The sequence below is a fragment of the Aspergillus foveolatus genome (genome assembly GCF_047715535.1).
Source record: "Aspergillus foveolatus strain CBS 279.81 unplaced genomic scaffold BDW70scaffold_25, whole genome shotgun sequence".
NCBI classification, from domain to species: Eukaryota; Fungi; Ascomycota; class Eurotiomycetes; order Eurotiales; family Aspergillaceae; genus Aspergillus; species Aspergillus foveolatus.
Window position 1 is genome coordinate 54,904 of NW_027396089.1, and position 16,131 is coordinate 71,034.

A 16,131-nucleotide genomic window follows, 5' to 3' on the forward strand; every position below is an offset into this window, starting at 1 on the left:
TCGGACCGTGCGGTACTGTCTAGTACCACATCAATGGTCAGTAGATCTTTACTACGTCCGGTCCTATTCCCGGCTGGTTCTTGCATTGTAGTGGGCGCCCAGTCTCTAGTTGATCCTACCGTGGAGTCTGTCCTAGTCGAAGGTGGAGTCTTAATCTGTACTGTGAGCAGTCCTTGTCTGTAGTCGGTCGGGCTCTCCAGTCGGTCTTTGTAGTCGGTCTCTGCACTCGGTTCCTCGGTTCCTCCTGGAGGTCTCTCTAGCTCGAGCGGATGACTTCCCTACCAAGCACACTAACCTCATCTGTTATCAATTTTTCTCAAGCACCGACTCTTATCAACTCTTTCTGTGATGACATTCTTGTAAAGTATGCTGGCTCTGCGTGAGAAGCAATTTCCAACTATGAAGCAGTATGGAACCGGCAGCAGTAAGACTGATACCACAGTGAGGTACAAGCAGGTACATAGGTAGGAAAAATAATCAATACTTAGCAGGGCTTAGGGCCCAATTATCAGGAATCATGTAATCTTGAGCCAGCGTCGGAGCGGGATACCCATAATGGGAATAACATCTTAACAATACGCAAAGCCTAAAGCAGAATCTCCTTGGCATGCATCTGAGTTGCTGCGAACCCGGGCCTGGGGCAGGTAGGAACCGCCTTCACAGGTCTCATTCTGTCTATAGACGAAGAAAAACATGTGAATCCCGTGCCAACCCTCTTGCTCACATATCCCTACCGCTGCTGTGCCAAAGTCCTCGCGGAGAGGGAGAATTTAGGTAGATTTTCCTCCCACCTGGGAACTAACTAGGTTATAACTGGAACGTGGACGAGCTCTCCTCCTTGCAACTGAAGTACCTAGCCGTTGCGAATTATTAGCATATCGACATCACACTGCAGCAAGCAAAGGCTGCAGCTTGGTGAGTGCTCCTCGGGATCCAGACGCGTGCCGTAGCCGAACGAGGCCCCAGGCACAAAATGGCTTTATCTTGGAGCCAGTCATGGCCGAACGAGGGCCGCAGATTTTAAAGGGGCCAGCGTGAACATATTGCCTTGGAGGATCGACAAGATAGAAGCGGACCGTGTGCCATGGCCATGAACGACCCCGATAACCTGCGATCAGCGTGGGTGACCTCCAATAGCATGATTGATCAATCGCGAACTGACGCACAGTGCGCGTTTCGCACCGACACTAGTCAGGAACGTCAGATCATTACCTCCACTCATCTTTGCCGTCGTAACCGAGGCAAGTCTGGACTTGGAGACTGGTACGTAAGGGTCTTGCCAATCTCAGACGTATCGGTCTCCCAGACCTTCTAATCTTCTACACTATCGGCACCGTTTTTAGATATGATAATCAACTATGGGGTGGATATATGATGGTAATAGAATAAAGTGATGTTTCTCTTGCGTTATTGGCGCCATTTGACTATGGTATCCTTTTCTCTGGTACTTGTTTTCTGCCGTTGCCTATTTCGCATGCTCTTCGCATATCCTCAACCAGCTCACGCTATCAACCCCTCCCCACGCGACTCCTCAGCCGACTGGCTCCTTACAGAGATGAATGGTCAACTCGCAGTTATCACTTCCTACAAGCCTCTTCTCTTCATCCTTGGGTAATGCTGGACGGTCCGCCATGGTTAGACAGCGCAAAATCCAGAAGCGTCTTCCGAATAGCCCTAGTTCAAGACGCCAACAACGGACCCGCCGTAAAGAAAACTTGGGTCTTCAAGTCGTTCAATTATTGCCAGGAGTGCGATACGGATATCTCCGTCATAATCTCTGCTCAAGAAAATTGGCCAGATCCAATCATCTAACTCCAGCGACAAATTCTGCTGAGTTAGAGCAGCACATTCAATCTCCAAGCTCTGTCTTCTTTGAGATTTCCCTGATATCGGCCAAGTCTGCCTCTGCATACCAATTACAAAGACGGATTGCTGAGACACTGTGGTTTAGATAGCTCTCGACGGCACACAGGACTGCCGATGCAAGACGGTTATTTAGCCTCCCTGAACCATAACACTATACTTTCCATGACCTCGCTCAAACATATCCACGTGCGTTCTCACCACAGGGGAAAGCTCAAGAACGAGTCGACCCCGGAGAGTACCGCCGATGCGGCTGCGGGCGCAACGTCCTCAGCTCCTCCACATAGAGCATAATAGCTGTGACTTCTTGGGCTTGAGCAGCGGCTTACGAGCCTACGGATCTATTACCACGTTGAATGTCGGCCTCGTTGGCACCAGCATTAGATTCACCAATAGAGTTCGATAGTAGGTGCATGAGCTAGTTAAAAGCTAATATCGTGGCCTCCGCTTTCCAGGTGGCGGGCGGCCACTGGTATACACTAAACTGCCCAGTCCTGAGCCCACATTGGTGGGGAGTAATTGCAAAGATCTACTCAGAGTGAATGTCAAGACCTATTCTGAGTAAATATGGCCATATTTATACTCTAGCTTACAACCCTAAAACCAGTTCTCTCCGAAGGAGCGTCATGAGTTCCACTAACATCTATGTTCGCATCTTGAATCTGCAAGACTATGCACGGATTTAGACGGTCCTTGTGCGTACAGCGAGAATCTGCACGGCCCGTAGCCAGTCTCCTGTTCGGGAAAGTTCAATCTGTCGTCTATCGAAATCTCGGCCGCGTGTCCCCGTGCATATCACGCCCGATTGCGGAAACTATTCCACGAGCCTGGCAGGGATCGACCTGGTGGAGCATTGTCATTCCGCTAGCTCGACGTCCAATGCACCACAGTATTTTGACAGTTGGTGGGTAATATATCCGAATGCAGCAGGAAACTCCCAGACTGGGATGACCCTCGAGGGGTAGTGCTAAGCTTTGTCTGGCAGCGCACGCCGATCGGGCATTAAACGCCACTGGAACCCATGGATCACCGGTAATCGGGGACCCATGAGTGGCTGTCGAGATTATGACTGACATAATGTACTGGTCGCATCAGGTATACCGACGAATAGGCTTTTGCGAAGGTGGAACCCTAGACAGTTGGGTTCCAGGGTCTTGCCCCCATGCTTGAACCAATTCTTTTGGTGGAGATGTCGTCAGGCTACGTTGGCGGGGCTTGTCTGTTGTGGTTGATAAGTGTTTTTATATGGCAGCTGGCCATCTGTAAGTTCTCGGCTCCTCAATGCCAGAGAGTTCACCGTCAGTATGCACAGATACGCTCTCGTTGTTTACATTGTTGCTCTCCTGAGCTTCGTCTGGACTGCGACTGCGGAGCTCCCGAGTCCTCCTCAATGCGCTGTATGCACTCCCGTCGTCTCAGTGATCCAACTCTAATGTGAAAAAAGGTCGACTGTCAGCGACAATTGATCGAGAGTCAGACGTCGTGCTCACCTACCGACACAACATGTCTGTGCTCAGACGAGAATTACCAGTTGGCCCTGTCCAAATGTGTCACGTCTCACTGCATTATGAAAGATGCACTCCGTAGGTGTCGCATATAGCTGGGTAGAACGGCTGGGTGTTATATTTGCATGTCTAACGAGACCGTGGATTAGTGGCTAAATATGTTGGCTCGCGCCAATGTGACATTCCTATATCCCAGCGCTATCCTCAGGCAGACCCGGGCACGATTATCCCATTTGCCATTGCCACAATTCTCTTTGTGATTCGAATGGTCACCAAAGCTATGCATCTCGGTGGAGGATGGGGCTCGGACGACTACACTTTAACGGTAGCCTATGTGAGTCACCCATACTGTATACTGATTGATGGACATCATTAATATAGGCAGGCCTTGGGAATCGTGGTCTTTTCTGTCAATATCTCCAGTATGTTTTGATGCTTCCTCCTATGCGATAGCTTCTAACTTTTCAGTGATTGATTACGGATTTGCGAAGAACATATGGGATATCTATCCCCAAGAGAACATCACCAAAGCATACAAGGTACGTCTCGCCATACCGGGCCCAGTTGACAGATCCTCATTCCTCGCACAGCGCTTCTACGCGTTCGTTTTAGCATACAAAGCTCTGATATCGCTCGCCAAAATCTCGGTCTGTCTCTTCCTCCTTCGGATCTTCCGTTCCAGCACCTTCCGCTGGGTTGGATACATCATGATTGGAATCAACTCCGCGATCGCCATCACTTGGATGCTCCTTGACAGCTTCCATTGTATACCTGTCCATCTAGCCTGGACTCAATGGGAGGGCCTCGAGCAGGGCAAGTGCATCAACTTTATTGCCGCGACCTACGCGAATGGAATCGTCAACATCATCGTCGACGTTGTCATGGTCGCGATGCCTATTTATGAGGTCTCGAAACTGAGTCTGTCCCAGCGAAAGAAGATCGGCGTGGCGGTCATGTTTGCTTCGGGATTAGTGTAAGTGTAATGCCTTCACTTCGAGCGCCTGGAACTAATCGACCACGTAGTCTCACGATCATCGGTATTGTCCGTGTCATTGTCTTTTCGCAAAACAGTTCGAACGACAATCCCACCTGTCAGCACCTCCCCCTGGCTTCGGGCAGAAACAGATGGCTAATAAGGAACATAGATGAAATGGAGGCCCTGAATCGCTGGTCTGTCATCGAGTGTCAGATCGCCATCACCTGCGCTTGTCTTCCGGCTACCAGAGCCATGCTCGCCAGCTTCTCCCCGGGCATCGTCGGCGTGTCGACTGGGGAGGCCTCCGCCGGACTGCAGAACCAGTACAATGGACCCAGCCGGTCCAACCACTCAATGAAAGTCCCGCTACAGAAGGTCAATATCTCCAAGACGGTATCTTACTCCGTTGACTACGTGGGTAAATCACCCCGAAGGTCTTCCAATGGCTTTCTCCAGCTCGATGACCGCGGGTCTGAGAGAGGCTAGTCTTGTGTCTCTACGCCTGTATAATGCCTGTATATTACTCTATGATGTTTTCCTAATGCAGCCATATTATTTGACTTCTTTGACGATCTGCATACACTTTATGTTATGTGCCTTCTGCTATGCGGCCTCTGGCGCGCGGCTTCATAGCCTCTGGAATGTTTCAGTAGAAAATATTACAGCAAATAAGGTGCCATTGAAAAATCTAGCATCTTTCCAGATGAAGAATGCAAGAATTAAAATCCAGTTAAGTCGATGGTGCGAAGACGAGCCACAACAGCCCCAGTGGTCGTATCATCCCCATCGCTTAAGTGCAACGGAAGCTTTCAGCCGAGGTGATATTGCCGCCAATGTATGGCACAGATTGCGGTAGAGGCCATTTCCAAGCGACGGGTATTCCACGGGCAAGGTGTCTGGGGCAATACCATTTTCGACCCAGCGCTGGAGAGCTTTGAGGACGGTGGTCGGCTGGCCGCCGAGGCCGCCGGCACAGTGCCCCAGACCCGGCGACTCGAAAAAGCGCCAAAGGTCCTGAATATCTGGGCAGAACGCCCGGGATTCATTGTAAAGGTATTCAGTACCCTTGGTGGGGATACTTGGATCGGCCTGCTCGGCGAACACGCGATGGGTAAGTTACAGCGTAAGAGTTTCGATAATTTCGGCAACATGAGGAGTAGAAGAGAGGAAAGGGACGTACCATGCCATGATATGTGAGGAGCTTGCCTCCAGCTTTCTTGAAAGCGTGCAAGTCTGCATTGTCTGCGTTCCAGGAGCTGCCATATTCGGAAATGATGAGGTTGAAAAAATCCTTGTACTCCTTGTGGCTCAAGTCAGCTGTGTTAAAGCTGATATTTCTCGCGACAAAGAGATTGAACCACTCATCTTTCACGGCGGTGGTCAATGAGCTGTTGTATCCTGGTTGAGCACCAAATGTACTACTGATGACAGACCTCGGGTTGTACCCATACCAGAGCTTGCGGCCGTCCGTGGTGCGCGCGCCCAACAAGGCGGCGTCGGCGGTGAGCGCGGCGCCTTGACTGAGCGCGATCGTGCTGTTCAAGAAGCCACAGATGAAGGTCTTGTTCACGGCAGTATAAGGGTCGTAGTTACACGCACTCATGTTGGAGATAAGCCCATCCACCACACCGTCCAGGGGATCACAGTAGGCGATGGCCTCACTTGTCAGGAAGTCCAGTTCGCAGACTAGCGGGTTCACTCTATGCCAAACGCGCATCATGAGAGGATAGTAGAGGGAGGAAGTAGATTTGGTAAAGGATTGGGCGGGGGCAGAGGCGGCTATACCGTCGTAGGCTGTGGGATAGCGCTCGGCAATCATCAATACCTGCTGGTCTCCCTATGAGCAGCCGCTCCAGTAGGAATACTCAGGAGCACGTCCGTAGAACCTGTTCACCAACTCTTTTCCAATGATGGCTTGGTCATTGTAGGCACGCGACCCAGAATTTTCCACCGCCACCCAGCCCACGTCGCCCGGGTTGGTGACCGCCCATGCACGGGGTCCTGTAGTATCCTTACCCAGTCCAGCACAAATCAGCTTGCAGCCCATCCGCCACCCCCTGTTGCCTGCAGGCGGCCGTTCCAGTTGGCCGGCTCGGGAAGCCAGGTCTCAACGGTGATGGTATCCTTGTAGCCGGGATGGGTGTACTGCACGGTGACGTTCCAGAATTTGGCATTTTCTAAGTCAATTTTATCCCCGTTGTAGTTGAAGCTGTACGGGATGTAGGACGTGCAGTTAGTGACCCAAGTCGCCGAAAGAGAAATTTCAGCCCCGAACACAGTCGGGGTCTGAATACCTGCAAGCGAGCAAAGAGAAAAGTTCGTCATGACCAGTAAGATAATTTAAGGTCAAACCAGAAACGCGAGGAAAGCGTGAGGAATAATATGATTGTTGAAGGTTCTCCCGTTCCAGTAGTGTTTTTATACCTCAAATTTCTGGCCAGGATGGGGTACAGTACGTACCATTTATTTTTGTCTGACTTCTATTGGGAATGGTGTTACGGCGCGATTATGAAATAGCTGTTCTCAAAATGAATGTTCGTACTCGGACTCGGCTTTGACTAATCTCTTAAGACTGAACAGTAAAAGACTGGTTCCACTTGGAGTGTTCTTAGGGTTAGGAGAACACATTAGGTTGCGTCGGGGCGCGCCACGGGGTTCCGGAGGAATCTAGGCTTCCACGCCTTGAGATTACAGATAATATGCCTTCGCACCTATAATCAGGATAGTGGATAGATGGCTTTCTCAAGCTTTGTTTACGGGGATGGAGGAGCCATGGTCAACGCTGTACTGCCATGTTGCAAAGTATGGTCCTAGGGCCACAAGAAAGGAGAGTGTAAGTAGAAAAAAATACAGAAACTAAGCTTTCAGGGAATAAACGGCTCATCAGGATTGGTATCTTTAGAGCCGCAATAACCAGAAGCAACTGTTCCACGCTCAGTTCGACCACTCTGCCGTACGTTGCCTCTCTTCGCTACAACCAAACGCGACACTCGTCTCCTCACGTGGGTGATGGGGGCTCTCCGGTATATTTATCACTTGGTGACTGACTATGGGCTTGCCTTTAGTTTGCCGAGGGGCGATTTGGTATAACATTCCCCTGGCGGGTGCTGCACTGGCATCTACTGGACGCCTGCAAGACCAGGCCTGCGCCATGCTGCGTGGGCCAGTGGCTGTATGCGGGATGGGGCATAATCTTTACCCCTTTTATGTGCTACTTTGTACAATTTGCTCATCCATCGCGAACGTTGAAACGATTCCATGGACAAAAAATAGTAGGGCGATGGTTGGAAGGCATCGCTGCAGTCATCCCTGACGGCTGGGTTCTCACTTTTAAGCCTATTAGCTCCAACGACGCCGGCACTGTGGAAAAACAGTAGCACATACGTAAGAGACAAATTGTCATGTGTCAATGCCCAAATTGACTCAAAGTAGTCTCAGTCAAACGTTTTGTCCAGCGCAGTGTCATACCACGTGCAGTCGGGCGAGGTAGAAGGGATCAACAGGGCCATCGGGCCGCTTGAGGCGCGGGGCGTATGCAAGGGCTGCCCCAGTGAGGATAAAGACGGAGAATCTCTTCATGACGTTGCTTCCTAGGAGGGCCGTGATCTCCCAGGTCATATACTCGGGGCCTCCTTATATCTTTCTTGCTGCACGCTTCTCATACAAACCCTAAAGCTGGCCAAGTGTAGCGATAGGCTACGGGGCGCAGGGATGGAGCGGCCGATTGACGTGGAGCCTTTTTAGTCACCCACAGCGATCCCAGCTCCATCATATATGAGTACATTCTCTAGAACGGTGCGCCTGATCTGAAACTTGCTCATATAAGAACCCTTGGCGCCCTCGCTTCTTTTCGCCCTCGACCAGCCTGCCTCTAAGTTCCGTCTTACCCGCACCCGCTGAAACACTGCGAGATTGCCACCCACCATGCTACTCGAACAGCAGTCCGAACTAGAGGACACTCAATTCGGGCTTTTGCCGTTTGACCTGTTCGGCCTTGTATGCTACCCGCCTCGCCTACCAAGCAAGCCTCTTAACCTTACCACCGCAGGAAAAATGGGACTACAACACCCCAGCCGGTGAAGAGGGAAGCAAACGGCAATGGGAACAATTAGCCTGGGAATACCAGCGCCTCACATTGTTTCAACGATGGGTCCGGGCGCCAAGACGCTTTTCTGCCTTTCTGGATTGACTGGTAAAACTCGTCAATAGCCGTATTACAAGTCCCTAGTAGGCGCCGTTCGTCCAGCGGCGGCCTCCAAGGAGCTCACCGAGGAAATTCTCGGCTCAAATCAGACCACACAGGGGCGCAAGATCAGTGCATTCAACTTCTGCTCTGGCCAGACTGCACCGCTCTGGCTGCGGACATGCTACGACCCCGCGCTCGCGACCAAATACGAGTAGTTGGCAACGGCCGCGGATGTGACAGGGTATCTGGAAAACGAGATCCTCGATAACGAAGCACTATACGCTTTCGAGGACGGGGATGATTCCTGGAGACGAGTCCTTGTGCGGATTCCGGCATTCACAGAATTCATTGACGCCCGTCCTCTCAGTAATGATGAAACCGACTTCCAATATAACAATGGCATGACCAACGAGGATATCCTCGAGCGGATTGAGGCCGTTCCGGAGACTCTCCGGGAACTTGCTCGCATCTCCATGCAGGTGCAAGCAGTGCTGTACCTCGTGGATCGGGAAGTCATAACCCTGGGACTGGTCAAAGTGCTTTGGCTGAACGAGCTGGAGAGGCTGTGTGGGATACCGGATTGAACCGGGCAGGCTGGAGGACCTCACCTTAGCACTGCAGGATGCAAACAGGTTGAATGAAATTGCGGATGGGAAGAGGAACCGGAGAAATTTGCTTCTACTCTGAGTTGGCCTGGTAGTGAATAATGGCGCTGCTTTGCACTGAGACACGTCTGTTAGATGCAGGGGCCGTGAAATCCATGGATTATAACACCAAGTATAAATCAACTAGATGCCGAACTAGCACTTATCCATCCAGAACTACATTGATAATTCACCTAAGCCAGTTCTTACAGCAATACAAACAAAGAGATTCAGACACTGCTTGCCAAAAAGCCAAGGTGTTCGAGCTCAGCCTGTGCATCCGCCTGTTTCGGAACTATGCCTTTTTGTAGGCACTCTCTCGTAACAATCTCATCCTTTGGGCTCCCAACACTCATCAGGTGTTTGATTCAGACTGACTAATTTGATAGCATTCTCTGCAAGCGTGGTTACCCTCACCACCTGTCCCGCAGACACCTTGTAAGGCGCCGATTTCCGGTTTGGACTTATATCACTTGCAATTATGATTGCTTCTGGCGCCAACGTCTCGAACTCATACAGGGTCTCAGTCTTGTCTTTATTAACAGTTTCTGTTGGCACCAAGTATCCCGGCCGTGACCTGCAGGAATTGGCTACAGGTGCCATATCAGACAACGCGATTTACAACTCTTATATCAGCCGCGAGCACACCGCTGGTGTACCCTGCCATTTTTTGTCGGATCGGCATCTAGGCGTATGAGAAGTTTGCCCCAGGCTGATCGATGGATTCTGCTTGACCTCGCCTTCATCGCCTAGCAGTATCGTAGCTATGGGTGTGTCTGATAATATCTCTTCATGAGCACTGTACAGGCCTACTACTGCTCGGCTGCCAGATCCATGAACTATCCATTTTGGCAATCATTGGTATCACCACGAACAGGATGGGCTCTATATCTTGTTGGACAAGCTAGTTTGATACTGGTCGATACCCTATCCTTTCCGGTATCTTGCGGTACCTGTTCATTTCCGCTGGCTGCGGACCCTGGCTGTCACGCTGGTCTTCGCCGTCCGCATTTACACCTTCAGAGCCGTAATAACCAGGAGCCTGTCCAGGCTCAGCTCGACTACCCTGCGGTAAATGGTCACTCTTCGCTCGGGGGTGATGAGACTGCCCTAATTCACACGTTGTTACAAGCAGGGAGAATCATCGTGTCCGTCTTTCTTGAGGATTATATATCTGCAACTATCGTGCGAGGAAAATGTAGCTCCTGGGCTTCACGTCCAACAGCTGCGTACATCCCACTTACAGAGCGGACGGGCTGCCGGTTGTGATTCATGCTGAAACATGCAAGGAGGGATCGTCCCTTGGCGGGCACATCCATCAGGCCGACTCCGTCCAACTGCCCTTGGCGTTTGTTTACTAGGCCTGGGAGTGGTGGAGTTGGGTCAGTCCGTTGCAGTGCGTCAATATCTGACCGTAGTTTAATAAACTGAAGACAAGCCAACGGGTAGGTCTCCGCTCACCACATGTGACCCAAGAATATAAAAGCAACACTGTCCCATCTTCTCCCACCCGGCTTGATTGAATTGACAGTCGCTAGACTCAGATTCGTTTTTTTCATGCCCATCATGCTTACCTCTCTATTTGCTGCTGTGCTTGCCACTGCCTCCTGCGCTTCCGCTGCCTTGACCTGGTCTCTGGACAAGTCCGCCAATCCCTCTGCCGACGAATCCGATGCCTACAGCCGGATTGAAGCAGCAATAAAAGCGGCCGTCGCCCGTCACGCCCGCCTTGGTGATGCTAGCAAGTCGATCTATGTTTACTATGTCCCCGGCGTCCCGACCGCCGAGGCAAGCTACGACGGCACCATTCGATTCGGTAGCGATCGCTCCTATATGAACGAACGCACAGCACTGCATGAAATTTCGCACACTCTGGGCGTTGGACAGACGGCTGCCTTTGATCAGCATTGCGCAGACGGTGACTGGCCTACTGCCCTTCCTCTCCTTCGATCGTGGGATGGCGCAGACGCCGTTATTAACTGCGGTGGCGGTCACTTTTGGCCGTATGGACTGAATTACAATGACGAATGGAGTGAGACTAACGGCGATCGCAATGTTTTGTTGGTCAATGCAATGGTTGATGATGGTATTTAACCACGGTTATTTATTATTATGGCAAATATATATTTTTGAGCATGCTCAATTGCCCACAATCGGTTGAACTAACTTGACATGTAAACTAACTAAACGGGCATTTACTGCCTTTCTCTTCCCAGACTATCTCAGCAGAATACCTGGACAGTATTGCGTTGCTTCTGTGATTGCGAACGTTTAGAAGAATGGGGTTGCATGGATGCGTTTATCAATGAATTATCATCGTACCCTTATAAGGAGAGACTCTCCGGCGACTTGCGACCTTGCTCTCTCCTCACCTTATAATTCGGTTTCACAAGCACGTTGCATTATGCACTTGGCACGAATATTCATCTTAGCTGGCAAAATGCTTAGTAGAGGAATCGGCTGGATTTTGCGCAACGTCTCCCAGACAACGTCCCCCTGGGCGTAAATGACGTTTCTACCAGCATAATTACAACTCTATGGAATATACAAAATATCAAGAACCAGTGTGCTGCCGTAACCATGGATCCTGTACCTTGTCATCAGGCACTTCTGGCGTTGGCTTTGACTGCCTATTACTAAATAATGACCAAATCTGTAGGATGTCCCTTCAAGATGCACCGATAGCCTGAAACGGCTAGATCGTAGGTCTGCTCAAAATAATTCAAAGTGCAATATATGGATAAGGCGTAGGGGCTGGGCTGGAACAGAAATTCTAGAGCCTATTGTGAATACCCTCCGTTATGGGCTTCATATAGGTGGAAGAACCCCACTAAGGGCTGGCAACCCTGAGCCTACCTGCAGTCTTACCAGGTAGAACGCCGACTCCAACTGTAGAAGCTCTGCGTGGGACAATTTAGGGCTTCCGACTGATACTTTTCCCAGCACGCCATGGCGCGACGGTCAACGGTTTTGTGCGGTGAATACCTATACACCTGCATCTACTCATGTGAATTTGAGAGCTGCCTCAATTTGTCACTGCACTACCTCCATATTCACCCAAGGCCATGTTACTCCTTGGCCCGTGCAATCTTGCCCCTGTACTGCTTATTGCCCATGAACCACCAGACCAGAATGAGGATAGGTATCCCACCCACCACGACACAGGTGTAGTTCATATTCTCCACCGTCACTGGCATATTGTACGGGAAGCTGAAGAAGATGATGGCAAACAGAAGCCATCCGACTGTGACGCTATTGACGAGCCAGCCCCATTTGCCCATGTGGAACGATCCTCGATGCATGTTGGCGCGGCCAGTCAACATGTTAGTGGAGATTGGAATCAGGTACGCAACATTGTTGATGGTGACCGCAGCACCCAACATACTATTGAATGCTGTGCTACTGCCCAGGTAGAGACAGCCAAGGGCTGCAATGGCGGCGGCGACCAAGAGCTGCGCGTTGAATGGAATGCCGAATCTCTTGCTGACCCGGGCCCATGTATCGGAGAACGGCATCGCACTGTCGCGGGCGAAGGCCCACAGGACTCGCGACGAGGACAGCTGGGACGAGACCACGCAAGGGCCCAACGCGATGAAGAGGATGAAGGTCAACCCAAAGGCACCGCCGACGGACTCGGTCACCTGGCGAAACAGTTCGGTCAGAGGCAGGCCGGTATTGGTATCCGACAACGCGGCGAAATCCTGGACGCTGAACATGAGGGCAATGAGATAGCTGAGGCCGGTGGTGAATGCGATAGTGAGAGTTATCCCGATTGCCAACGGGGCGTTGCGCGAGGGCTATTATCCCCTTGTTAGTACGAGCAAAGGCTTTCCACTGACGATCGAGTGGTGCTTACATTGGGCATTTCTTCAGTTATATGCGTGATCCCGTCCAGACCACCCAGACTATACAGTGGATTAACGAGGCCAGTGATGAAGCAAATGACATTGCTGTCCCAGCCGGTATTGTTGATCCAAGTCCGGAAGACAAATTCCTCGCTCTGGTGCGTCGGAGCGCACGCGACCACTGTGACGAGGACGACCAACCAGCCGATCTGGAGATAAAAGAGAGAGAATTTGTTGAGAGAGGGGATGATTCGGTTCCCGAACAGTACAACAGAGGCTGTCAGGATGTTGAGGATTTGGTAGATGATGAACGTCTGCCACGTCTGGATCGCCACGTCCGCGTGGTAGAGCGAGTATAGTGCCTGCACTAGGGGACGGTCAGCACTCAACATGGACTAGAGCCGGCGATTTGGCTCGAACCCTACCAATCTGGGCGAAGATGAGGTTGGTCGATGCCGTGGTGAAGATCCCTACAACTGTCAGCCCTATCTTCGGGTCGTTTGTCTACGAGTCTGCAAGTCTGCAGCAGACTTACAGCCAGCCACCGTCAACCAGCCGGTAACGAAGCTCAAGAAGGCGCTCAACCTTCTGGGCGCAATAGCTGCGATCCAGTGGTACATGCCTCCCTCGGTTGGGTAGCTGGAGACGAACTCGGCCAGCGATGCACCGAGGAACGACTGCATGATCGTCACCAGGATAAAGCCATAGATGATCGCGCTTGGCCCCCCCGCATTAATCTCCGTCACGATACTTAATCCGAGTCCTGTCCATGAGATTGTTGTCGTGGAGGCGAGGCCGATCAGGGAGACGATGCTGAAGTGGCGCTCCAGTTCTTGCTTGTGGCCTGGTTGGTCAGCAACTTTTCTTCGTTTATTGTACGTAAATATAATATGGTGGCTCATCTACCCATTTGAGCTAGGCGTAGCTCGTCGGCATCCATGTCGGACGCATCCTGCGCGAGAGAGACACTGATCTCTTTGGTCGTCTTCATCTTGGCTGTCGGATTTTTCCGCGGACTGGTCTTCCCAAGGGCTGACCAGGCTTTTTAAATGGGGTTCTAGTATCCCCAGTGTCGTATCAGCTTATCATTTGTTGTTATAATCATGAGATAAGAGAGACGAGTGCACCCACCGGGCCGTTGGAGTCAATCTTTGACCGGTTTCGTTCTTAGTGACCCCTAGTGACTTCCCCATTACTCCAATTCTGTAAGCGAGCTCCGGCGGGGTAAGCCAATAAAATAAATAAATAGACCTCGACGGCGATGGCAAGAATCGCGGTCCATTCGGTTCTCGTTTCTCGAAATGCTGGCAAAGGCCCGTTGGTTGCTCCCCCTGCTGGGTGCCAGGGCCGTGCAGTGCGCGCAGTTGAGCTACCATGCACAGGGCCTGCTCGACGAGTCCATGACACTGCAGGACGCCATCTACGATCCTGCAGCTTCATACCTGCGCTACTTTTACTTCCCGCTAGCTGCTGGCCCGCATGAAACGCGGTCATCAGTCTGGTACTCGATTGGACTGTTGCAGCGGAATCAGGGCAGCGACGCCGAGGAAGCGTTTAAGATCCTCAGGAATGTCATTGGCGATCAGGAGAAGAACGAAACAGTGCAGTGGTACGGCGACTACACGAAATACCCCGAGCAGCCGACCGTCGGCACTGCGGCTTATCCTCCGGTGGTCAGTCTCCGTCTCAGGAATCGATCGTTCAGGGCTCACGGCTAAAGGAAGCAAACAGATCTATAACTCGTGGGATCCCAATTGGAGAGGATTCATTGGCACCGCGCTGATCATCATCTACGAGGAATTCCAGCACCTTCTGCCTCCAGACCTCAGCGACCTGATCCTCGAAAGCGTGTACAACAGCACTAAAGGCGACAGCTACCGCGTCGGCGGCGTGGACGAGGACAATCTGTATCCAGCCTATTCGAACGCCTGGCTGATGAGGACCGTGGCCAGCTCATGGACGGGTCGTCGGTTGAACCATGCCAATATGACCGCCGCTGGTGATGCGGACGCATCCGATTTCCTCGACCTCTTTGACCGTAACCACACACTATCCGAGTTTAACGGTCCAACATATGCAGGGGTCTCGCTTTACGCCCTCACTATTGCAGCGAAGTACTTGGGATCGACGAACGCCACCATTGGCCGTAACGCGGGACGTCTCATCGAGCAGATATGGGAGTACGAGTCACTCTTCTGGAACCCTTATATGAGGAATTTTGCCGGCCCATGGGATAGGTCATACGGATATGATATGAACAACTACGTCGCCATCATGTCCCTCTGGGTATGGGCGCTGGTTGGAAAGGAGAGCGCCTGGAACACGACCTCTCCCATCTGGACGCTTGCCCATGCCGATGATTTCGAGGTCGCACCGGTCATTGCTGTCCTCTCCGGATTCCATAAGACCTTGATTCCAGACACGGTAATCTCGAGTCTAACCGCGTTCTCCGGTGAACGTACCTACAACGGCCATGTTTATGCCCCTCCAGCCGACTATGAGCCGCGGAACGTCACTACCTGGGTTTCAGCCAACCTGAGCATCGGCACCCAGTCCTTTAATCAGAGCGTTGTGGGTGGCTTCTCTAAGGACTCCAGCTCTTTCAGTCCCTCAGTCGTTCAGTGGCTGCGTTCTGACGAGTCCATCGGCTACTTCAACTTGTATCCCACCGAGACCGCATTGAAGGCTGAGGTCGCACCGTACTCGTTGAACCTCACCTATCCTCTTGGTAATTCCTCGAGCACATTCACTTTCGTTCTCGCCGCCAACCCACTCGGTAAGAAAAGGGATATCAGCAGTTTTGCCGATGTGGACGGTCTCAGCATCAAGGTCGGCGGCACCGTAGACCCAGTTCCCCAGATTTCGTTCTGTGGCTTGCTCGGAGGCGCCTGCGACGTCATTCAGTAAGTTGATTATTCCTGTCTACCGGGGAGGTTATGGCTAATATGACCCAGTGGCTTCGAGTTCTGGAATGCGACTTTCTCTATGCCGGCAAATACCTCGGATGTACCGCGGGTTGAATTCCAGTTCGAGCTTACAAAGTAGCAGCAGGAACAGGTCAATTCAGGCTTCTAGCACCTGGTTGTCATTGCATCTCCTTTTATCGGCTCCG

General features: G+C 51.6%; 6 protein-coding genes across 6 annotated transcripts; 4 read left to right on the plus strand and 2 right to left on the minus strand.

Moving 5' to 3' along the window:
- Positions 1-3,167: 3,167 nt before the first annotated feature.
- On the plus strand, positions 3,168-4,830 carry BDW70DRAFT_160119 (CFEM domain-containing protein; the record flags this gene model as incomplete). Its single annotated transcript, XM_073740791.1, has 8 exons — positions 3,168-3,260; positions 3,308-3,446; positions 3,518-3,702; positions 3,754-3,790; positions 3,837-3,907; positions 3,959-4,341; positions 4,392-4,459; positions 4,514-4,830. The coding sequence occupies 8 exons, from the start codon at positions 3,168-3,170 to the stop codon at positions 4,828-4,830; spliced, it is 1,293 nt and encodes a 430-aa protein (XP_073595774.1).
- A 251-nt stretch (positions 4,831-5,081) lies between these two features.
- BDW70DRAFT_168287 (putative feruloyl esterase) lies at positions 5,082-6,669 on the minus strand (the record flags this gene model as incomplete). The annotated part of the gene is made up of 4 exons (XM_073742420.1): positions 5,082-5,433; positions 5,525-6,177; positions 6,220-6,345; positions 6,399-6,669. 4 exons carry the CDS (start codon positions 6,667-6,669, stop codon positions 5,122-5,124), a joined length of 1,362 nt encoding a protein of 453 aa, XP_073595775.1. The 3' UTR covers positions 5,082-5,121.
- A 1,561-nt stretch (positions 6,670-8,230) lies between these two features.
- On the plus strand, positions 8,231-8,905 carry BDW70DRAFT_136545 (uncharacterized protein). Its single transcript, XM_073736884.1, has 2 exons — positions 8,231-8,340; positions 8,393-8,905. Exons 1-2 carry the CDS (start codon positions 8,269-8,271, stop codon positions 8,531-8,533), a joined length of 213 nt encoding a protein of 70 aa, XP_073595776.1. The 5' UTR covers positions 8,231-8,268; the 3' UTR covers positions 8,534-8,905.
- A 1,835-nt stretch (positions 8,906-10,740) lies between these two features.
- Positions 10,741-11,268, plus strand: BDW70DRAFT_160122 (uncharacterized protein; the record flags this gene model as incomplete). The annotated part of the gene is made up of 1 exon (XM_073740792.1): positions 10,741-11,268. The coding sequence occupies one exon, from the start codon at positions 10,741-10,743 to the stop codon at positions 11,266-11,268; it is 528 nt and encodes a 175-aa protein (XP_073595777.1).
- Positions 11,269-12,242: 974 nt separating this feature from the next.
- BDW70DRAFT_168289 (putative choline transporter Hnm1) lies at positions 12,243-14,010 on the minus strand (the record flags this gene model as incomplete). Its single annotated transcript, XM_073742421.1, has 5 exons — positions 12,243-12,971; positions 13,031-13,386; positions 13,445-13,489; positions 13,555-13,863; positions 13,926-14,010. 5 exons carry the CDS (start codon positions 14,008-14,010, stop codon positions 12,243-12,245), a joined length of 1,524 nt encoding a protein of 507 aa, XP_073595778.1.
- Positions 14,011-14,320: 310 nt separating this feature from the next.
- BDW70DRAFT_168290 (uncharacterized protein) lies at positions 14,321-16,064 on the plus strand (the record flags this gene model as incomplete). The annotated part of the gene is made up of 3 exons (XM_073742422.1): positions 14,321-14,692; positions 14,751-15,922; positions 15,974-16,064. The coding sequence occupies 3 exons, from the start codon at positions 14,321-14,323 to the stop codon at positions 16,062-16,064; spliced, it is 1,635 nt and encodes a 544-aa protein (XP_073595779.1).
- Between the last annotated feature and the right edge of the window lie 67 nt (positions 16,065-16,131).

Excerpts from the sequence above, each read along its gene's own strand:
- BDW70DRAFT_136545 (XM_073736884.1), top strand. The coding sequence starts at position 8,269 with ATGCTACTCGAACAGCAGTCCGAACTAGAGGACACTCAATTCGGGCTT. Across the intron at positions 8,341-8,392 it reads CGTTTGACCTGTTCGGCCTT|GAAAAATGGGACTACAACAC; the intron begins GTATGCTACCCG and ends TTACCACCGCAG.